This window comes from Python bivittatus, unplaced genomic scaffold, assembly GCF_059951505.1.
Source record: "Python bivittatus isolate LINGU-HERP-01145 unplaced genomic scaffold, Pbiv_v1 ctg000050_np1212, whole genome shotgun sequence".
Classification (NCBI taxonomy): domain Eukaryota; kingdom Metazoa; phylum Chordata; class Lepidosauria; order Squamata; family Pythonidae; genus Python; species Python bivittatus.
The window spans coordinates 2,475,207-2,499,677 of record NW_028277033.1 but is presented as its reverse complement, the minus strand read 5'-3'; the positions used below and the strand labels follow the sequence as shown (position 1 = coordinate 2,499,677).

The window sequence follows — 24,471 nt, the reverse complement described above, 5'->3', positions numbered from 1 at the left end:
ATCTAAAGCTTCACATTTAACCAAACAGCATCCCCCCTTGAAATCCTGTGTTTAGAGAATATAGCAGCACACTATAAGAATTCAATTTGGAAACCATCATCTGAAGCCCAGAAGAGAACAGGAAAGTCATATTGCTATAATGCTTAGATTATCAATCATCTTGACAGCTTATTGGCTTTATCACCACACATACCATTAAAATGATGTCTGGCCTAGAATGTCAGGAGGCAAACATTAAACAGATCAGGATTAAAAAGCAGATCCCAAACAGCACTCCAGTAAAGTTTCTCTTCCACTCTAAAATTAGTTAGAGCTGGCTAAGTAACCAGTGCTCAGCTTTGAAAAAAAACACTGCCTAAAAGGCTCAGGCTTGACAAGCTGATAGGTAATGTCATCTTGTGGCAACTGGAAAGCTCTCTAGTTGATTTAGCACATGCTGCATGCAAGAGAATGATTGCTAATGGAGGGTGGGGAGAAAACACTTAATTTGCCTCTTCTGAGAATCAAAAGCTTGCATCAGAAGGGCCAAGGAAACTCTTTAAGTCAGGTAGGAATGGTAATAATTTCCTATTACTGAGCAAATATTAACATTACTCTTGGCGTTAAAGCAAAATTTACAGACTCAGGAGAATTTAATCGGAGAGGTATTCGTAATTCAATAGCTCCAGTTAAGGGAAGGGCAGGGACACCCTTTTTAGAGGGGAGAAAGAGCTACACAGTCAAAGCAGCAAACAGCATCCAAGCACTATAAAAAGAGACTTCAACAGACAAAAACAGAGATTCGACTGCTAGCCATACGCAGTACATGGCAATTCGTTCACGGAGACTTTCTCTCCAATGTCTCCATGCTACACACTGGTCCTCCTGCTCAGTTGTCCCATGCCTTGTGCAGTAGCCTTTGGCGAACAGATGTCCACAAACTGAGCGGTCAGCTTTATTTGCGATTATCATCAATCCTTCTCTCTCAGCAAAGAGAGAAAACTTGAGCAAGGATGAGGGTTCTCTTATCATCTGAGCTTTGGCAACATGGCAAAGGCCACCCATCCCTCTTGAGTTCCCATGACTGGGCTCATAATGGTCATTTCCCCCATAACCCATAATTAGGCTGTTTTTTGCTTCTCACATAAGTATCACCTCTATACCTATCCTGTTTCTAAGGACTCCTTATCTCACTTGGTAGCTGGAGAACCTGATCCAAGGAAATCAAGATCTTAAGCCATGTTTCCAATTCAGGCACTGCTTCTTCTGTTGGTTTTAATACATGATCAGAGAGCTATAACCACATCTCCCATGGGGAACACACTTTTTAAATAAAGTATAGTTTATTTATTTACTGTATTCACCACTAATGATCACAAAATATATGTTGCCCTAAAATCTAAACTATAAGATAATAAATGTAAAACTATACAGCATCTGTATTATTCTACACAGCAAGGCTATACAATCTTGTGTTGAATTACACTAGCAGTGGTTCAAAAGCAGTTGGCTACTCTCCTGGAGATCATCACTGACTTACCTGTTAAAAGGATAAAGTTACAGTTTTCTTTTAAATATTCATAATTAGTATGGGCATAATTACATTCTTGTACCAAACTCAATAGAAATATATTATTATGGTTGGTCGCACAGTCAGCCAGATGTTTAGCCTGGATTTGGCATTTTTTTCACCTATCAAGTCCTTCCCAAGGACCTGGGGTAGGCAGATGTTGCTGTTTGATGGTGTTAAAGGTATTGTTGCAGGATGTGAGCTGTTCCAAGTAAAGCTGCCTTTTGCAATTGACTGATGGTGATTTTGTCAATGCCGATGGTCTTCAAGTGGTGCTCCAGATGTTTTGGGATTGTACCTAAGGTGCCTATTACTATTGGTGCTATCTTTGCTTTCTTTTGCCACAGTCATTCTATTTCTATTTGCAGGTCTTTGTATTTTGTTATTTTCTTCAGTTCTTTCTCTTCTATTCTGCTGTCTCCAGGTATTGCAGTGTCCACTATCCAGACCTTTTTGTCTTTCTTATCAACAATTGTTAAGTCTGGGGTGTTGTGTGCCAGGTGCTTGTCTGTTTGAATTCTAAAGTCCCAGAGCACTTTAGTTTCTTCATTTTCTATTACTTTGTTTTGTGGTTCCAACAGTTCTTGCTTGCAGACAAATGGTATTTCTTGCAGATATTCCAAAGCACCATCGTTGCTACTTTGTCATGCCATTGTTTGTACTCAGTCTGTGCAATCTTCTTGCAGCAGCTGACTCGGTGGTCCACTGTTTCTTCAGCTTCTTTGCAGAGGCAGCATTTGCTGTCTGTTGCTGTCTTCTCAATTCTGGCTTTGTATCCATTTGTTCTTAAGGCTCGGTCTTGTGCAGCCAGAATTAGCCCCTCTCTCTCTTTCTTCAACTTTCCTGCTCTCAGCCATTGCCAGGGCTTGTTGTTATCAGCCTTGCCTGCTAGAGTGTGTGTGTGTGTGTGTGTGTACTGGCCGTGTAATACTTTGCCTTGCCATATCGCTTTTCTGTTCTTCATTTGGTCTTTCTTATAGGCCAGTTTGGTTTCTTTGGTGTTCAGTAAGCCTTCATGGTGTACTAGCTTCAGTGCATCTTCTTCACCGTCCTTCAGATATTCTTCCAATGCCCTTTTTTCTTCTTCAACTGTCTGGTGTACTTGCAACATTCCATGCCCACCTATGCTCCTTGGTAAGTAGAGTCTGTCAACATTGCTGCGTGGAGGGAGGACATGATTCACTGTCATTATTTTTCTGGTCTTCCTATCCAGGGCTTCTAGTTCTGCTTGAGTCCAGTCCACTATTCCATCTATGTATCTAATGACTGGAATTGCCCAGGTGTTAATTCTCTCGATGGCATTTCCTCCACTGAGTTTGAACTTTAAGATCTTCTTCACTTTTCTGATCTATTCACTACTAATCTTCTTGACTTCAGTGTGCTTGATGTTGTCAGCTTGAAGGATGCCCAAGTATTTATAGAGGTCTTCATCCAGACTCGATGTTATTTGCATTGGGCATCTCGATTCCTTCAGTTTTCACTGTTTTCCCATTGATGGTAAAGGTGGCACATTTGTCCAGTCCAAACTACTACTACTACTACTACTAGTACTACTACTACTTCTACTACTCATCATCATCATCATGGTTGGTCGCACAGTCAGCCAGATGTATAGACTGAATTTTGCATTTTTATCCACCTATTGAGTCCTTCCCAAGGACCTGGAATAGGCAGATGTTGTTGTTTGATAAAGTTAAAAGTATCGTTGCAGCAGGAGGAGGAGGAGGAGGAGGAGGAGGATTATGTACCAAATGTAACATGGGTGTAAGGGCACCCTTCTTGCACCCTAATGGCAATTTTGAAAATACATATTTACTAGGTATATCTGTAGCACTGAAAAGAATGCCTTACACATATCATTCAGTGACATATGGTAGGAACCCTCTCGTATGGCTCATTGGTTTGATTCTGGTCTCTAATCCAAACACCTAAACCAACTTCTAAGGAGATTTGGAAAGTCACATCCCTGTTTCCCCAAATTTCCTTATTCCACATTTCCAATGGGGAAATCATACATTTTAGGTGTGTTAAACTTCCTTAAGCCATAGCTAATTTTCAGCACATAAACGTTTGAAAGGTAATACAATCATATGGACAACACATCAAGTAGTTACATAACCTATAACATAAAAAATTGTTCTAATGCTATGATCTGAATCATTCTACTAAGTCAACAACATTTCCTTGAGAAAGGATACAACAGGTCTTAGCAGAGTCCAGCAGTCAGAGGTATATGTAAAAATCCATGAGAGCCAATAGGGTAGTAATTCCTGCTTTCGTATGTGCATTTGCTTGCAAATTTAAAAATGTATTATAAAATAAGGCCTAACAGGCAGCGCTGAGTTAGTCACACCAAGATTCTTCATAAAGATGGCAAGCCTAGATTGCTTTTGATCCTGTCTCTTTAGAGTCCTGCACCTCCCTGGCTCCAATCTCTCCTATCCCGTTACATCACTCAGCTTACCCAACCTCTGTCAATACCATTAGTGGGTCTATCATGAAGATTCTCTAGCCACTAATTGATAGGAAAATCATTGTCTCTGACTGATTTTGCCTTCTTTGTTCTGATGTCAAAAACATACAATACTGCCTTGTTCCAGGATTCTGACTGCTTAGGTTTAGATAGCCTGAAACTGCCTTTTTTATGATTATGATTATCCTGGAATGACCAGAGGCCATAGTAGCTGGATGGATGATGTTAAACAATGGCAGTCAAGATATGGGGTCTTTTTACACTACACTCAGCCTCTTTTTCTTAATTCTTGCCACCTCAAATAGGCAGAAAACAACACTACTGCCCTGCAGCAGCTGAGGTTAGAGGTGGTTTTGGAGGTGAAAAAAACAGGAGTATACACGATCTTTTAAAAGTATCTTGTAGCTCAGGAACAGAGAGTCTACTGGCCATGAGCTGCGTGGTGCCTCCCACTCCCTTTTTATGGCCCAAGGAGCCCCCCTGCTCCATTTTCCCCATCACTAATACCAACCTCCTGTCATGTGCAACCACAGGGCTGTTCTCGCAACTGACATGGGCCATAAAGCACACGCTCTGTTCACAAAGGCAAAGCAAACAGGAAGTCTCAGCCAACACCCGTCTGACTTGAATGTGAACTTCTAGACATTCCTCAGAACAGTTTACAGACCAAGGGTTCCATCCCAGATTAATCAAAGTCAAACTAGGGAGGCAAAGCAATTGAAAATCACTGTCCCGTTCATCATGGCCTGCACATAAGGTTCTTCTGAGCCATTCTCTTTTTGAGAAGGATAATCACTAGGACCAAATAGGAGGGCTCTACTGTTTTGGAATATTCTGAGTCCAGGACAGGGGCTTCTGGGCATTGTGGACCGCACCCAGAGTCCGCCCTGAGACGATGAAATCCACTGCAACCAGCAGGGCTCCTCAAGACCTTCCACTTATTTTAATGGCTCTGTACGTGTTGATGCAACCTCTGAATTCTGAGACTTTCTGAGACTGCTTCCTACCTGGCCAAGCTTTCGATGTCAACCAGCCACTTTTGTTTCTGACGGTTTAATTATATTACATTTTTATGACATTCCTACTTCTGGTGTTATTGTGGTTTTATGGTTATTGGTTTATTGCAAGCTGCTGTGAGCATCCCTCAGGATTGTAAAGCCAGTCTAAAAGATTTTAGCTAAACGAAATGCCCTATTATTTCATGTACAGTTATGAAATGTGCCTTGTAACTGTTCAGCAGCTGAGGACTGCAGCAGTCTTAAGGTCACTGCATTGGACAAAATTTCAGTTTGAAAGCTTGAAAGGGACCCATTGGCCCTATCCACCAGTATCAGTTGAAACAGTCCAGAACGTAGCACACCAGAATCCAAGAAGGCATGAGAAAAATCCTGCTTTCTGAGCTAAGGCCACCTATAATACAGAGGACATCAGTGTTTTTACAGTCAATCAAAACAATGTAAGTTGCCAGATATGAAACCATATATGATATTCTCTGAAGAAACAGGCAGGTGTAAGCACAATGGGCAGATGAAAATAGCAAGCAATGAGCAGTAATCTATAACCACAGGGCAGTCCTCAGCCGTGATTTTCTTCTTTCAATCCCACTATGTTTCTTGGACAATTGTTTTTGAATTAGCTAGAAATTTTCAAATGTGTCAGAGCACATACACTCATACATTCATGATGCAAAGAAATTGACGGATAGGATAGGGCAGGGCAGGGCAGGGATGGGCTAGGCTTTCAGAATCTCACCTCTTAATTGTTCACTTTTTAAGTTGCTTTCAACTCTTTGTAGCCCAATCCATGTTATTTCACCAGGGTTGACTGGTGACAGATTCTTTAAGTATTTGGAAGCTCCTGCTTGTGTCACCACTTATAGAACTACCTTATCTGTCATCCTCGTTTCCAATTGCCTTCACTTTTTCAAAGCACCCAGGTCTTCTCCAATGGCTCTTTGCATTCTGTGTCCAAAATATTTAAGCTTTAGCTTCATTTTAGTGCTTCCACTAAGCACTCTGTTTTCACTTTATCTAGCACTGAATGATCTGTTCTTCTTGCAGTCCAAGGTATTCTATACATTTTTTTCAAGCACACTTCAATGCCATCCATTTTCTTTGTTCTGATAGTTGAGCCATATGTTACAAGTGGAAAAACCATAGCTTTGACAATACATAACTTCGTCATTGTTGTAATATCTCTGCAATTTAATATTTTGCTTAGATCTGTCATAGTCTTTCTCCCAGGTAGCAGATGTCTCTCTTCTATAGCTACCATCCCTGTGAATATTTGAGCCTAGAAAATCTATTACCACTTCAGCTTTGCCTATTTGTACTGGGCTGACATAGTCTGCTGACATAATCTTAGGGTGTCTGTATATGTTTTAATACTAAGCAGCAGACTGGTTTTTGCACTCTCTTCTTTCACCTTCAACAAGAGATTGGCCTCATCAGCATATCTGATATTGTTGAAGTTAATCTCAGAAATTTTAATTCTAATCTCTATTTCTTCTGATACAACATTATATGCTATATCTGAATTAAGTAGCTGAAGGAACAATATACAACTTTGGCACACGCCTTTCCCTCTTTTGAACCATTTAGTTGCTCCACATTACATTCACACAAAGTCTTCAACAGCCACCTTCCTTTTTCTGGTTCTGGAATATAAATTTATCATTTCCTGTCCTTTGCTCTGTTTTCCATACTTGCTTACAAGGTTCATGTGGTACTTTAACTGCATTGCCTTTTTAAGATTTTAAACAGTTCTGCTGGTACCTCATCAACTCCTACAACTTTGCTGTTAATATTTTCTAGAGCCCATTTAACTTCACTTTGCAGAATATCTGGTCTAGTTCAGAGATCAAACTTTCATACATAATATTGATTATGGGAATTTTTTGTACAGTTTGTGCCCTCTCATCTTTATGTATTCTGTCTCCAGTTGATCTTTGTCTTCTTCATCTACCATCATACCCATTCAATGCCTTGATTTCTGTAATTTTCTTAAATGAATCTCTTGTCCTTCCTACATTCCTTCCCATTCAGTTTTTATCTTCTATTTCTTTGCATTGGTTATTTATTTAGATATCACTCCTAATCTTTTCTTGCTTTTTCTCTGGAACTTGGTGCTAGCTGGACAAATTTTCCTCTGCCTCCTCTTGCCTTTTTTCAGCAATCTTGTGTTAGGAAACAGCCATTTCACCTTTTTGGGGTGGGGGAGGTTTAATACAATTCCATATATATTGATTTCTATGTGGTGACCAGATGTTTTTTATTATTCTATATGCTACTTTTCTTTCAAAATTTAACATTCCAATCTTCTGAAATTAGTATGATTTATTTGTTGAGGGGAGGGGAGTGTTGTGTCATAGTGGACAGTTCTATGATTAATAATTCCATAATTTCCACTTCTTCTCCACGTGTTGTTGAATTACAGACTTGGATCACCATAATACCAATTAGCTTGCCCTTGATGTGGATAGAGATCATTCTATCATTTTATGGATTGTATCTCCTCTGACTATGACACCCTTTTGTCAATAACGGTTTCTTCTATGGTTTTCTTGTCCACAGGAAAAGATCTGATGTACAGCCAGCTTTGGAAAGTTTATGCAGCCACCTGAGCAAAGCTTCCTGTTTTCCTCTCATTTATACCAGTGACTGTACAGGTGCAGAGTTTGCACCCCAAAGTTTAGGATATCTCCCTGTACTTGAGAACTTTGGCCCAATTCATCTGGGCTTTCTCATATCAAGAGAATTATTACTACTTGTGTATAGGGATGGAGCTCACCCAAACTGGAGACTTTCAGCTCCTCATCATGGAAAAAGTGGTGGTCGCAATAGTAGCACACTGGCAGCATCAGCTGAAGGAACAGCAGGCAGCTTAGCATCTGCCATATACAACCTCTACAAGGCTCAGCCAACAAGGGGAATAAAAATGTTGAGCTTCAAAACACCCAAAGAGTAACAAGTGATTTATTCCTGTAGTAGGACCTAGATTAAGAGAGAACCCATCTTTAGACTAAATACAACATTGGAACCATTTTTTCAATCATACATTTACTTATGGGTAATATTACTGTCGCAATCTTACCTTGGGTCAAGCTGTGTCCCAATTATATGTCCCCCCCCAAAAAAACACACACAAAAAGCAGCATGCCAGGGAATATAACAGAAAATGCAAGCAGCTGTATAAATCTCAGTATGTTGTCCAATATTCTTGTGGCAGAAGCAGGCTACGCAACAAATGTGAGGTGGTGAGAGAGATGTTTTGTGTCATCGACTTACCCCACTGCTATAAAGATGCAGATATACTGACGTGTGCACAGGGATGTACAAACATGCACATGCTTGGTTGAGGGGACTGGGGAAAGCACATTGTACTTGTCCTACCCCAAAAGATGGCACAGTTATTTCCCCATGATGTTAGCACTCCACATACCCATATAGACCCTCTCTATTCTTCTTGATCCTCTCATTTTTCACAACAGGGATGGGTACAATATATTATATGAAGAGAAGGGTCACCAGCATTCTTTTCAGGAATTATATTTGTCCTCAAATCAGAGCTCAGCTTAAGGGAATACTTCGACTCATCCTTTTTTCCTATCATTTATTCATCCAATTTTTGTCCTGTTATCTATATACAGACCATCTTAATTCAGAAACAGCATGTTGAATAGGTTATCAAGTTTTTCCATCCTGAACTGCATACTGGTCCTTAAATATAAATTGAAAAAATATTTGCCATCTCCCAAACTTGTTTCATGCAAACTAGCATTTTAGATCAGCAAAGAAATTAAACGTGTCAGGACAAATACAATTAAAAAACCAGTTGACTGACAGATACAAGAGATCGTCATCTATTTTTGAAGAATTATTTATGAACGGTATTTTCTAGAATTAGTTCCTAAAACATTGAACACTTTGTTCAAGCACTGAAGAATTAGTTATTCAAGCATAGTTTTGACTGATTATGTGCCACTGGAGTCAACTTTTAGCAACCACATAGACAGACCTTCTCCAAGATGATATGTCCCCAAGTTGGCCTTTCAGGTCTTCCAATGATGCATCCATCACCCCTGTGATCAAGTCCTTCCACCTTGCTGCTGATCTTCCTCTTCTTCTCTTTCTTTCAACCTTTCCTGGCATTATAAATTTCTCAAGGGAGCTTGGTCTTTGCATCATATGTCCAAAATATGATAATTTGAACCTGGTAAATTGTGCCTCAAGTGAGAACTCTGGACTGATTTGTTCTATGATCCATTTGTTTTTGTTTTTCTTGACTATCCATGTTATTCTCAGGAATCTTCTCCAACACCAAAGCTTCAAGGCATCAATACTCTTTCTATCCTACTTCTTTAGACTCCAACTTTCATACCCGTAGGGTATCACAAGGAATACCACTGTCTGCATGATTTGGATCTGCATATCTTTTTCATGTCCTTCATTGCCACTCTACCAAAGTGGTGCATTTGACTTCTTCCAATCTCTTGGCCACTGTATCATTCTCCAGATTTGCTGGCATAGTTTGATTACAGGCTTTCCTAATTCTTTTTCAGTTCCTTGCCATATTTCTGTAGATATTCCATCAGTTCTTACAGCCTTCCAATTTGGTAATGAGCAGAGTGTTGATCTAGTCCTAGAAGTTATTGTAAACAGGGAATACCTTCTAAGCTAGCTTGGATGTGGACATCTCTACTGTACAGAATTTCAGTACACCTTTGTTTGATCTTCTTTGAATCAGTTACTATCCCTCCATTGGCATTCCTTAGCACACTAATTTTAAACTGGAACCTCCTTCTGAGTTTGGAGATCTTTTGGAAAACTTTCCTTGCTTTTCTATGTCTGTTTCCATCTTCAGTGTTTTTTTACAAATGTTATTGCAATATTGTTTCTTGTCTCTTCTAACAGTTCTCTGAAATTCTTTGTTAAGTTCTTCCTGAGATCTTTGTCTTTCCTGGCTTGGGCTTCCCTTCTTGGCAATTTCCACCATTTGTTCTGACATCCAGAGCATCAGTTTTGTTTCTTGGCTCTTTCCACATTCATCCTTAAAAACTTCTTTGATTTCATTCCACAGTTCCTTCATTCCACAGTTCCAATGAGTTTCAGGACTCCAGAGAGGTTCCTGATATTCTCCTTGAAAATGTTGGGAATGCGCTCAAAATCATATTGTGGAAACTGATTGGCTTTGTTTTTCCATTTTAGCTTAACTTGTACATGAATAGTCTGTGATCTGTTCCAAAGTCATCCCCTGGCCACTAATAAGACAGTAAGTAATCTCTTCCATCTTCTTGTACCAATAATATAATGAGATTGATTTCCATATTCTCCATGTGACGACAGAGAGAGAGAGAGAGACAGAGATTGGCAGCCATCATTTTGGTTGACCAAAGAATGTGTTGGTAATGAAAAAAACATTGAATTAGCAGAAGTAAGTTGATAAGTTGTTCTCCTGCCTCATTTCATTTTCCTAGGCCACACAGTCCAACTACATTTTCCTACTAACCATTTCCAACTTTGGTATTCCAATGTCCATCCAGAGGCAGCACATCTTCCTTGAATGTTCTGTTGATTTCAGATTGAACTTGACCTTAAAACTCATTAACCTCTTCTTCTGCCTCAGTAATTGGAGCATAAACTTGGATAATCATCATATTAAAGAGCTGTCCAGGAAATCTAAACTATATTATTTGGTCATTGATTGCATAATATTCAAGTACTGGCTGTGCTTTAACCTTCCCAACAATAAAAGCAACACTGTTACTTCTTTGTTTTTCATAGCTTGAGTAGTAAACAATATGATCACCCAATGAAAATGTCCAATTCCAATCCATTTCAATTCGCTGATGTCTAAAGTGTCAATGTGTACTTCATTCATTTCATCTTTTACTGTACTGAGATTTCCCATCTTCATGCTTCTTACATTCTGTGTTCTTACTGTGATTCTGTCTTTGCAGTTTCAGATTTTCTTGTCCTGCGTGGCAGGAACATCCTAGATATTCTGAAAGCTTTAATCTAGCCACATGATAAACATGAAAGATCCATGAATCTGACAGATTGCGTATACTGAAAGATCCTTAGCTTTTCCTCAGTAGCATGTCAAGAGCCATCTGACTTGTGGAGCCCATCATCTGGTACTATAATGTCAATCACTTTATATTTGCTATCCACATGGTCCTCTTAGTAAAATACATGATTGGTTTACCATTGCCTTCTGCCAGGCAGCATAAATTTATTTACTTATTTACTTACTTTCTATCCCACATTTATTTTGTACAACTCAAGGTGGTAAGTGGCTTTGGGTTTACGAGCCTGCTGGCTCCAGGGATTTGCCATCTTTGTTTCTGGATGGGGTGGCACTGCCCCAAATAGACCCAGTGCACAATTGGGGGGTTCTCCTGAACTCACAGCTCCTGCTCAAAGAGCAGGCGGCACTAGTGAGAAGGGCCTTTGTGCAACTCCGCTAGTTGTGCCCATTACTGGACCAGGAGGCTCTGCTCACAGTCACACATCCCCTGTTCACCTCTCAAATGGATTACTGTAATGCGCTCTACATGGGGCTGCCCTTGAAGCTGCAGCTAGTACAGAATGTGGTGGCGCGGGCTGTTATGTGTGTTCCTTGATCAGCACACGTTATACCTCTGCTCCACGAACTGCATTGGTTACCAGTATATTTCCGGGTTCAATTCAAGGTGTTGATTATGAGCTATGAAGCCCTATATGGCATGGATTATTTGAGAGACCGTCTCTCCCGTTACGTCTACCCATCCCGTCAGGAGCAGCAGGAAAGGCATATTAAAGTACCTGTCTATGAAAGAGTTTCATCTGGTGGGACCCAGGAAGAGAGCATTTTCTGCAATAGCACCCACCCTGTGGAACATTATCTCCTCGGACCACAGACTGGCCCTGACCCTCCTGGCCTTTAGGAAGACCCTGCAAACATGGCTCTTACAATGGATGTGTTGAGCTGATGTAAGGAACGATTTTGCCGCTGATCAAGATTTTCTGTTTTAAATTCATTATGGATAGTTTTTATATGTTTGTATATTGGTTTTCAACTTGTTTTTAGTGAATTGTCTTTACCTGTTATGAGCCACCCATAGTCGCTTAGATGAGCTGGGTGGCCACACAAATCAAATACTAAATAAATGTGTATGTGTGTGTGTGTGTGTGTGCGCGTACTATACGTATGTGTGAATGTATTGTGCAGTGTGTATATATGTCTACATGTATATATAATGTGTGTGTGTGTGTATATTTATATGTATATGCATATATATGTTTATATGTGTGTGTGTTATGTATGTATGCATGTGGTGTATGTGTGTGGGTATAAATAAATAAATAAAACATCTTGCTGCCGTATCTTTAAAACCTGGTATACAACTTCCCTTAAAACTACAAGATTTTAACAGTCACTAACACTGTTTAAACTGAGGAGCAAAGAAAACTGGATTGGCTGACCCCTCTAGAAAGGAACTAGTTAACCCACTAAATCTGGAGGGGGAGGAGAAGGAGGAGGAGAACAAAACCCCCAAAACAAGACTCAAGCTATCTAAGATGCTCTTTGTTGCTGATTTGCTAAAGAACCCTTCTGGTACAACAGAGAGGATTATGAATTCACATGTGAATTTATCCCCTATTAAACTTTTAGCAAAAGGGTCAGTTAGCAGGAATGGTAGAATCACATGCTGGCAGTTCATTTCTCCAACTCTGAGGAACACAGACAATTAAGCACATTCTGTTTTTACGTATTTTCCCACCATACTTTAGAACAAGACATTTTTTCAAAATATATTCCCAACTGGGCCACATTTTACTGGTTGCTTGCTTGCTTATTTATTTATTTAGACAACGTATTTTCAACTTCAAGTTTGTCATCTGCATTTTTCAGAGAACAGTGTTTCTGCAAAACAAGGATTTTGTGTTTTCTCCTATGGGCAGGGAGTGAATCTAGCATGCTATGCTCAATCATAACATTATTATATCCCAGTGCAAAGCTTAACTTGAATTATTTGTAACAAAACACAAGAAAAACCACCTAAGTAAACTAAAACTTTGCAACCAAAGATTTGTTAGTGATTTCAACTCTGCCCTCTCTCTTTTCACTGTTTTCTTTCCCTCTTGTGCTATTCTCTTTTTCTTCCTTTCTTGAAGGTATCATGAATCGGACTACTTTAGGGTATGTTCCTCATAGAAAAATAAGTTCTCCAGAAGCAGTTGGAGGAGTGACTTCTGTTTTCTTTTAAAATACTTCCTATACATTCCAGCGCTTAATTCAGCAGAGTAAATTTTAATTATTATGGCTACTGATCATTGAGCAGATTCAACTGAAAAACATCAGCATAGGGGCATGACATTTACAGATGACAGCACGTTCAAACATATAAAATCTCTGAAGTGTAAACAGGCATGGGCAAGTTCTGTTCGCCCACACTGAGGTTGTATTAATTCTAGCAAATGCCTGTATTTCTCCATGGCTAGAGATTATCCAGTATGGATGAAAGGCTTTTCAACTCCTCCTATCTCTTTCTGATCCCACGTTGCCCCTTTTAATCAATTTATTTTATCCAAACTTCACCATTTCTCTTGCTATTCCACTATCTTAAAATGCAGGAATTTATATACATATAACATTTCTCAAAGCTTCACAAGCCCCACAAATTGCATGAATGCACACAGACCTCCTTGCTTCTCAAGACTTCCAACCCTCTCCAAATGACAGTTCAATCCAACCCTTTGTCTCTGGTGTTCAGGCTCTGTTGCAGATCTAATCTAACTTCTCCTCTGAAAGGGCTTGTCAATGTTGAAATTGATAGCTTACCTAAATCCTCAATTATTCCGTGATTCCCAAGAGTGGCTATTTGTATGTGATGTGTGTATACTTTTTTTTTTTTTTTAGTGCCTTTGAGCCATTGTTGACTCCTGGCGACTTTTGGCAACATTTTTCAGAAACAGATTGCCAGTGCCTGCTTCCTAGTGCTGACAGAGAATGACTGGCCCAAGGTCATCCAGCTGGTTTTGTGCCTAAGGTGGGACTAAAACTCACAGTCTCTTGGTTTCTAGCTTGGCGCCTTAACCACTAGACCAAACTGGCTCTCCAGTGTGCAAACACAGATGTACCTAAATATCTACATATATATTTATAGTTATAGAAGAAATCTCTGAACCCTTAAATTATATCAAAAGTTATTAAAATGAAGCTTCTGGATAGATCTTTACAGTGACAAATACATTGAAATATTTTAACTCTCTACCCCCACTCCTTTATAAAAGGTTTATTCTACAACTCTAATAACTTTAGGACCACAAAATGAGCCATTATTAAAATCCTGTGGTCCAGCATAAAAGAAGTGAGTGCGCTACACAATTGCAAACCAGTTTGTTAAATGCACAATTTGGATTCTGTGTCTGCAAAATTTGAGATCTATTTTCTGCTATACAGTGGGAGAAACCCAACTTACACCTATGAATATATTTATGTAGCACTGAAATGCAGTGAAAGCACATAAGTTTCAAAATGTGAGATTTAAAAAAAAAATCAGGAATCAGAAATTGTTGCACCCAGACAGTTAGTGCCCTTGAAACAATAGATACCTAGTTGACTTCCCCATAATTTTTAGAGAAATAAAAATAGTATGACAAGATTGCAAATCTAAACTCAAGTAGGCATCAAATGTGGTAGGCAGAAAATTTGGGAAACAGAGCAACTTTTAAAGCAGCAGGAAATTTGATAAGTTCAGTCTGCATCAGACCCTTGACTTACACAGAACCCCAACTAGAGAACATAAATTTATAGGAACATTAAAGAACGCAACTGATCCAACAGAATCAACTGATTTGGTTGAACTGAAACCAAATCTGCCCTACAATTCTCAGTACACTTGGCCGAAAGCAACTCAACATCTCTTTCCCCGACTTTCCTTTGATCCCACTGGAAGTCTCTAAAATTAAGGCTCCTGGTGCCTTACAAGTCAAGGAATGGGGTGAAATTACTGCAGGATTTTTGAAGTATACTTCCTCTACAGATCTCTAGACAGCACAGTGACATTTATGGAATGTGAAGCTCCTGCTTCCAGAACAAATTTCCAAAGAATATTGTAATTTTGCATCAACTGCCCTTATTTCTGTAAAAGGGCAGTTCTGTAAGCCACCACTAAACATCCAATGGTTTTTAATGTTGTCCCCTTTTCAAAGAAGATTTAAATTCTCTATTGGCACATGGTCTACAGTACACGTGGCTTTACCAGACAGTCAGCTTTTAAAATAATTAGGAAAAATAGCTTATGTGCACAGTAATTAATACAAACTTCTGGATAAATAGTACTATTTTGCTGTTATTTTTATACCACCTATCCTTTAAGAAGAAAAATAAATGGGAAAAAAATGGACATTGTCATCAAAACATTCAGAGCCAACACAGCCTACAGGAGGGGGTGATAAACTTCCCCTTTCACTATTTCTCTTTTCTATGCAGCAATCAGGCGGAAGCTTTCAGATTACTTTTGTTGAATGTTTTGAAGTGGTTTTCAGTTCACAGGAAGGCTAACAACAAATGATAATAAAAAACAATCCTGTCAAGCAAGAACATAGTAAGTTAGTTGCTTACTAAGCCAAATTAAGCTCAACCAAGAGGGTCCCTTCAGTCAGGCAAACATCATTTGGACAATCCTTATCCATTTCAGTTACAGCAAAAAATCTCAGCTTCTTAAGAGGATGCCTGAAATTAAATACAAGCTTGGCCAGATTTAGTATTATGAGAAGCCCTGTTTAACTTCTAGATGTACGCTAGTCCAGCTGTTCGAACTCTGGAATTCTCAGTTGTCAGTTTCTATAATCAACTAGCAGTAATATTTCATCTACAATAAAATACGTGCTTAAATACTTGTCATCAACAGGGGGAACAAATGAAGGATTAGTAGCCTTCTTGAAAGCCTAGAAATGTATAAATGGCATATTTTTACTGTGTTATACAAGAAAATACATGTATACAACACAATACACTATACAAACTTTAAGCAAGAATATGGTACAGCTGAGAAGCATGATTCCACAAGCTACAAAGCTGATAAACTTAAGATGCCCACGTCATGTCAGTCACAGCCTTCCACCAGAAGCATTTCAAAAATTGAGGTACCATCCCAGAGGGTCATCACTTTTGTAGCTGCATAATACATCTCTGTTGGAGTTGGTTCATGGCAAAAAGCTCCATCAATATTTGCAATGCTTGAACAAGTTCTTCTTCCCAGCTCCTATACAGATATCAAGAGGTAGTTGAATGCCTCCATCTTTCCAAAACACGAATGTAATAAAATATTTCAGAAATGCATCAAACATGTCTTTGCAGAGAGGCAACGATATTAAGATGGCTTTGTAGCCAAAAGTTTCAAAAAAACCATGTCAGTAACACAATGAATATTACAAATTTATTACAAAATAATATAACATTACTTAAACTAGAGTCCACTTCACCATATGTCTGAAGCCAGCAGCAGCTGGTGTCCATTAGAACTTGAGCCGAGGAGAGCAGGGAGCTGGCCTTGATCATTCCCCTACAGTGATCCTATTCCACACTAACTGCTTGTTCTCCACCTCAGGCAAAAAACGGTTATTTACCTTCCTATCACTGGCTAATGATTCTTCCCAGTTCCAGTCTCTGAAAGGCCCCTCAACCATCTGTGCCATATGCTGGTCTCCTCTCGGTTCTATCAGGCTACACTGGTCTCAGCAAGGAGTTTAACCTGAATGGATTTGGAACGTCAGAACCAGAGATACTAGTGAAAAGGAACATCCTTCCAGTGGCTGGCCTTGCCTCCTTTCCGTTGATGGGAGAGATTCTGAACAAGCAGAGTTATGAAGAGTCGGATGCCCCATCCTGGCTACCAAATTGTTTCCTTCATGTGCAGAACAGAGAAGGGATCTCTTGGGGTCCCATGTACCATCTCTACTCTCCTGTTATGATGGTCATAAAAGGATTGAAACCGGACCAATCAAAAGCCACTCCTTTTGGCACTGTCCTAATGACACACACTATTGTTTTCAGTGGCTCTGGGAAGTTGTGTGTCCTTTTGATTTATAAACAGATAGAGATACTGCAATTTTTTGCCTGTTATTCTTGCCTTTCTCTTACCCTGCTTTCACTTGAGTTTTCATCCTATTTTGTCAGTTATATGTTTTTATGCTTGTTGATGTTTAATAAGCAAACATCAAGTAGTATTTTTGCTAGCTATAATGAGTGGTGCATGCACTCGCCCTAACCTGGACACAGAGATTGACTAGAAGTGTGCTGGGAGGAAACTTAACTGGAAATTATCCACAGTAGTTTTTCCACACACAGAAGGTCCCAACAAAGGAAAAGATGGATTAAGACCGGGGGATGGGGAGAGACATAGAATGAATATCTTAGTAAAGGAAATGCAAAGTAGGGGGAGCACCCTGCCTATCAGAGCAACCCACCCGCTTGTCTATAAAATCACCCAATGCTTTTTCACAAGTGGAACTATGGAAATTTTTCCAGACACCTTATCGTGGATGAGGATTTATTGCACCCCTAAGAGGCCTGTTGTTGGGAAGTTTGATCAGGCCAAGGACTCCTCGTTAGCTGCCTCTGTGTAAATATTTGGAACATTAACATTTCTTAATGTAAATGCCATTAATTTCTTTTATTCAAAATTGGAATATACATACATTTCATCAGGGAGCATTATTTTTCACAAATTCCAAATGGGTAGCTGCATTTGATATTTTTATTTTTATTTTGTAGCCAAGCAACATTAAAAACCAATAAATGTATTAGGGTATAATTTCTAACTCTACAATCTTCTCTGAGCCAATAGCAACAAGCACAGAATCTACACAGACAATATTTATTCACATTAATGCCCTATTGCTAACAAGACACAGCTATGGACAGAATTGCAGCCTTACTGTTGAAATACTTCACATCCTCACATTTATACAAAGGCAGAAATTTGTGATGTAAAAAACTGCCTTCTATTTTGAAGCAAAGATATTTCTCCAATGAAAGGAACATCTGGGCTGCACCAACCAAGGTGCAATGTACAATACATTTCCAAGAGCTTAAAACTCATGTTAGTTGCAAACTAATGCGCTTTCATTATTACAATTATATTGTGAATTGAAAAATTAGAAAGTGTAAATCTTGCTCGTTCCTGTCCTGCATGGCAAGAATGCATAGCAGGTCAAATAATAAATGTCAGTTTATTGTGGAGAATATTAAGCCTATATAAATCTCTCCAGGCCCCCTCCAGACTTCTTGCCTTCATCTGGATTACAAAACACAAGTTTAGAATTGACATTTCTTCCCAATTAGAAAAGAGAGGATTGGGGCATGGGATATGGGTATGTGCAGATATGGGTGTTCACAGATACTTTGGGGAGAGGCAGAGCACAAGGCAAATTTCTAGTGTAAATTGCATCATAGCCCCCCCCCATTCTCTCTGTCATGTGCTCAGTTAGTGACCATTTCACTTAACAACCTGGTAGTTGGAATGGAACACAGTCGCTAAATGAGGAACTGGTGTATTCATCAGCTCCTTTTCTTCATCCATTTGTTCCTTGAACTGCAAGATGTGAATCAGATTAAATATTTAATTAAAAATAAAAGCCTGAGAGCATCAGAACTCGGGTGTACCAATTTTAGGAATTTTGGGGTCTGAATAGCCTCTGCATCAGGTCAACCAAAATACATATGCCTCAACTTGAGCAAATGATCTCAGAGTCTACCTAGCTTTTTCAGGGAAAAACTGCCCATTCCATCAGTGTCTAAAATTCTCCAGGGTTGAAATTCAAACAAAGTGTTCAAATCCTAGAACAAAAGTGCTCCTGATCAGGCAACAGGGAGGAAGGGACTACTAACCATGCCATTTTGGGAGGCAAAGGTATGATTTAAATCTAATAAATACACATCTATTTTTCCCTGGCTTCCTGCCACCCTCTACAGCCTATTCCTAGATGCTGCTCTGGAAGTAACATGCAAGAGATTTCAGCCTCTTCACAGGAGTGTTATGTGTAGTACATGAGGAAACACTGTTTTCTGAGCTCTCATATGCCAGGTTGCTTCAACACCAAGAGAGGTGCTTCATGATGTATGTTTCACCACCAGAAACTCTTCAACCACATTTCCCCTTACAAAAAGACAAGGCAACTCCCTAATATCAGACTACTGGACTGGACTGCCACATATCTATCCCCTCCTTAACCTAAGTAAGAGTAAGAATACTGGGCTATTTGAAGGGGCTTGTGTAAGTCACTTTGAAGCCACACACCACCAGGCCAGACCAAGGAAGCAAGACTAGATAGACAGACAGACAGACTCTTGATAGAGGAGTGATTGATTGAGAAAGTCTCTTTATAGATAAATACAGGTACTCCTTGCTTAGAGACCACTCATTCAGCAACTGTTCAAAGTTATGACGGCCCTGAATAAGGAGACTTACAACTGGTCCTCAAAGTTGCAGCCTTCGCAGCATCCCTGTGGTTACATGATTGTGATTTGGGTGCTGGGCAACCAGCACACATTTATGATGATTGCAGCATCCCACAGTCACATGATCACCATCTGCAACCTTCACAGCCAGTTTCCGACAAGCAAAATCAGTGGGGAAGTTGGAAGGAAGTCACAAGTTGTGGTCACGTGACATTGCACTTAACGACTGCGGGTGATTCGCTAATGACCTCAGCCAGAACTGCTGTTGTAAGTCAGGCACAGTCACATGATTTTTCACTTTACGACCATGTTGCTTAGTGATGGAGTTGTCAGTCCCAACTGCAGTCAAAAACCTGTAGACAGACAGACAGGCAGACATATACATATACAAATTTCAGCAAAGTATCTTTCATGCTTGTCTGGGATGAACAGAGACTCCTCAAAAGAGCACAAGGAGTTTCCAGACTCATTTTTAGTGAGTTCATTAGTGTTGGGGTTGTGAAATGTTAGTACAAAAACCATGAGGAGGAGAGAGGAGAGCCTCATGGAGAGCCATGAGGAGAAGAGAAAGAAAATGAGGGAAACAGGAAAAAGGCGGGATCCAAGCCCCTCCCACACAAAGCAGCAAAGCTAGGCCGCAGCAGAGCCGCCCCTCCCTTTGTGCTCGTGTGAGACAGGCTTGGTTGAAGCCCCATATTTTCCAACCATTAGGTGGAGCCCCTGTGATTGCTTCAAAATGCTTCTTCCCGGATTTCTCTCCACCTGAACTAAGTCGCCACTTAGGAAGTGAGCAGTCAACTGACTCACCCTCTAGCTCTTGATAGCTTATGCCTGTGTTTTCTCCCGTTCCTTTCCCAGCCTTCCCACAATCTCTCAGCCTCCATCCTGCTTTTTTGCGTCTTGTATACGGCAACAGTGGTCTGCATGGATTAGCAGAATAGCCTATGCATGCTACTTTTCTCTCAAAGGCCTCAAACATACCAGAAAGTGGGAAATCAACACTAACCTCTGCTCAGTTAGCACCAACACATGATCTACTTCACAAGGCTGGGATACCTCAGTCCTTAGCCACTGTCCTGTTCTTTGCAACATGCACATAATCCCAACAGCCTTTGGACGTATTGACAGCATAGCCCTGTAAATAATTTCAAAACTCAAAAAAAAAATAGCTGATTGTTAAAAATAAGGACAAGATTAGAAATATTAACAAGTCCTATCTTTGCTCCTTTCTTCTGATTTCACTTAAACACAATGCTGCTCAATGTTGTTTTTTCATGGGATAACGAACACTTCCCATCAGGTTCCCGTCCCCACCTCCCCCAATGAATTTTCATCTGCAGATAATCTGTACGGGAATCCTTGCTAGGACTATTCATTCACTGGCTTAAAACCACTCAGAAACAGAAAAGGACTGTTAGAAAACAGGCAGAAGAATGACTACACATTTTGCTTCATATCACAGCTTCCAGAAAGGGCTTGAAACAAGGGTTTGTTTGTTTGTTTGTTTTTAATGAAAAAATACCTGGGGATTTGGAGTGGAAAAAGTGTCTCACTTCTGTGGACAATACCTCCCCATGTGCACAGACCTCTTCTTCTCTGACCAGTTGTGCAATTCTCTTGGCATGTACGGCAGGGATCAGGGAAGGAAAAAGAGCTCCATAAATATGCGCAGAAGCCATTGCAACTGTGCCACTGAACTTCAACAGCGCGACTTCCTACTGTTTTAAAACAAAACTGGAGTGTACGAGCTAAAAGAGAATTGACATACATATCTGCATTCGTACATACAAAAAAGGGAAGACTTGTCCTACAATTTGGTACCATCTTCCTGCCCACTACAGTCAAGCGTGACTGTTGATGGCCTCATGGACACATCCCACACTGGCAACGGTCCAGGGAGGGAGGTGCCTTTCCACAGTGTTTTTCTAACTTCCCTGTCTGACCTACAGCCCAGAGATTTCCTGGTAGTCTCCTGTCTGACTACTAACCAGATCTGATCCTGCTTAGCTTTTCAAACCAACTAAGATTGGCTAGGGGCCACCACCTCCCTAGAGCTAAAGCCCTTCCTCCACTGCAAAACAGAGCATTAAGTGTGGCTTCGGGTACCCAAATACTGTCCATCCCAGCCCTATGTAAACCTGCTGGCTGGATTGAGCCTAGTTTCCTAATTACGTTATTTAAGAGTTCTTCATGAGAAACTTACTCCCCAATAACATAAGTTTAGAACTGGCATTCAAAACTGGCACAGAGACTAATATCTGCAACTCATAATAAAGTGGACTGAAATGATGCAACATCTACAAAAATTATTTTCAGGTGAATTCCAGTTAACTCTCTCAACACACAAAACCATGCACAAGTTTTATTACACTTCACGCCACATTCCAAATTCATTTTCCTTTTTTCAAATGATTTAGGAGGCCTAATATAACTGCAATGTTTGATAACATCTGTTGCTTTTTGTGTTTTGTGTTTTTCCCCCCCTTAAAGGTGGATTAAGATGAAAGAACCCTGCAATTACGCAAGTGCCAAGAATCTGTGGAAAAAAAATAAAACCACCACAGCTTTTCCATAAAGGAGATGTTGACTCTTTCAACAACCCTGCTTTCTTCCCCCTCACACAACCCAGGCATACCTTTTCACTGATACAATTACACTTGAGTAGTTCTGAACCCCTAGTTCAGATTAATCTGTCTAACAATGGAATGTACCTTTCAAATTTCCATCTGACAGAAATCCATCGTTCATCGTTTGACAGCACACATGCTTTTTGCTGACAGAGCTCCATTACTGGAAAAAGCTCCGTAAGTAACGCTGATCTGATACAAGTATATATCGTAGGTGGCCAGCAAGACACAGACCTGTTTTAAGTGAAGAAAGTCACTATAAAGAGCTGCTTAATTATTTAGATACTATTTGTTCTTCTGAAACTGGTGCGTTATTTCTGAGGTTGATTTATAGATGTATCGCTCAGTTCTTCAGTGTAAGAGACAAATGCATATGGTGTCATTAGAACAATGTTTTACAGCAGAAGGCCTCACATGTAAGATGCCTGGGTTCAAATTCCCACTTAGCTCTGAACTTCATCAATCAGTTGAAACTATTCTCTTTCCACATTCAAACAAGTATTTTACTACTAGGAATCCTATTTAAACATTTGGACTGGATACTTTCCATTTTTTTCTATGAAGTAAAATAATTTAATTGTCCAATGTGACATGAATATATGTAACACTTTTTATATGTAAATAAGACATGTATGCATCAGTGTGTTCTCTTTCTCCCCCCCCCCTTTTTTTTGTGGGGGGAGAGGCTTTAAATTAAAAAATGAAACAGTTTCATTGAGCAGTTAACTATTTCTCAGCCAAATATACCTCACAGAGGCTGGAGCAAAACTTCCTCATAATACATCACAATAATTTACACAATACACAAGTGTGTACTTTGTGTTTGTGTAGGTGTGTTAATAAATGTAATATCATACTCCATAGCAGAAAACTAGTGGAAGTGTGGTGGATTGCAGTAGAGAGAAAGAGGGGGTGCATTCCAGGAAGGTCAGAGAGACAAGAGACAGCACAGTCCAGAGCAGGAGCGTGGGAACTGTAAGAGATTTAGAATAGCCACTCCCTAGAATCTCCCAGGAGATATCCACTAGTTGCAGTAGTACAGATTTAGTCTGGTAAGATTCTCTCTATATGGCGTAAGCAATAAAAGAACTGAATTTAGATTAACTGTTTCCCTGTTGTTCTTGGACTGGGCCTGACAAGAAGAGTCTTAGGAATCTATTTAAGATTTTATTTCTTGTAACATTGAACTTATCATCATCATGTGTGAAGAACAGCATTGCCATATTCTAGCATGTTGAAAAGAGGGAACCACTATTTAATATTATTTCTAATAATTTTTCCCATCCAGTTGAGGGCCATCAGGTCAGACATATGTATTAATGATGTCAGCAGACACTATGGATTCACACGACTCCTTTCTTTTTGGATGTATGTGTTCTTTTTCCTAAATTTGCTAAGCCTACCTATAGTACTACTGCTATTATGTTCTTCTAATCCAGTGTTTCTCGACTGCTGGCTGGGGAATTCTGGGAATTGAAGTCCACACATCTTAAAATGGCCAAGAAATGCTGTTCTAATCTACATGGAGAATGTTCAGATCAGTAGCAGAAAAGCAACAGCACAAGAGCCTCTTGGTGTAGCACAGCATTGCCTATATGGATCAGGCTTTACCATCTGTTCCCTTCCAGTTTCTTGCAGACTCTGCCCAACCCTGCTCTGCGGTTTACATTTCAAGGCATATTTTGCAAATACAAATGGAGTTGAACCAGACTTTCCCTTCAACAATGCACTAAGATAGAGGTGCTCTCATTCTTCTCAGGGACCTCTGGCTAAAAGCAACATGGAGAGAACTGAGCAAGCTTGATCATCTCTGAATTCTCCTTCCATTGCATTCCTGCTACCTGAGAAGTCTGCCATGGCTCTAAACCAAGGAGGGAAGCTCCATCTGAGACTAGGGTATCACCTTAAGCTGGGTCTACCTGGCTCTCCACATCATTTCTCCTTCAAGGGCCAGGAGCTGGGAAGGCAGAAAAAGGCAGAATGTGGACATACTCTTATCTGATACTGCCTGTGACGGCTATCAGTCTTGCAGACAATTTTCCATTTTGGATGCTTGTTGCAAGCAACTGCTGCTCATTATAGTTGAGAAACTTTGTATGTGCCTATTTTATGCTTGGGTATAGATTAAAACCTTTGCATTCCTCACACCAGCGAAAGTTAGTTTCTGGAGTCACTGCTGTTTTATAATAGTGGTAGATTACAGTTATCCCTCAAAAGACCGGTATTTACCACTAGTAAATTGTTAGCTGTCACTTTGAGGAGGCAGATTTTGCTCCATACTTTGAAGTGTAAATTGAAATTACTTCTTGGCACAACAACAAGAGGTAAATCATAATGTATACTCCAGCACCGAGCTTACTCATTTCAGGAAA

General features: G+C 39.9%; 2 protein-coding genes across 2 annotated transcripts in view; both read right to left on the bottom strand.

Annotated features, from left to right (window-relative positions):
- Nucleotides 1–24,471, bottom strand: part of LRMDA (leucine rich melanocyte differentiation associated) — an 821,041-nt gene that overhangs the window by 756,909 nt on the left and 39,661 nt on the right. The gene's annotated exons all lie outside the window — the stretch shown is intronic.
- LOC148216916 (uncharacterized) lies at nucleotides 571–10,223 on the bottom strand. The gene is made up of 3 exons (XM_088130105.1): nucleotides 10,207–10,223; nucleotides 2,190–2,715; nucleotides 571–690 (listed from the first exon to the last, which is right to left on the bottom strand). The coding sequence occupies exons 1-3, from the start codon at nucleotides 10,221–10,223 to the stop codon at nucleotides 571–573; spliced, it is 663 nt and encodes a 220-aa protein (XP_087986231.1).

Bases quoted from the DNA above. Each gene is read 5' to 3' on its own strand.
- LOC148216916 (XM_088130105.1), bottom strand. The intron at 691-2,189 runs GTAGCAACGATG...CCCTCTAAAAAG, and splicing joins ACAAACAATGGCATGACAAA to GGTGTCCCTGCCCTTCCCTT.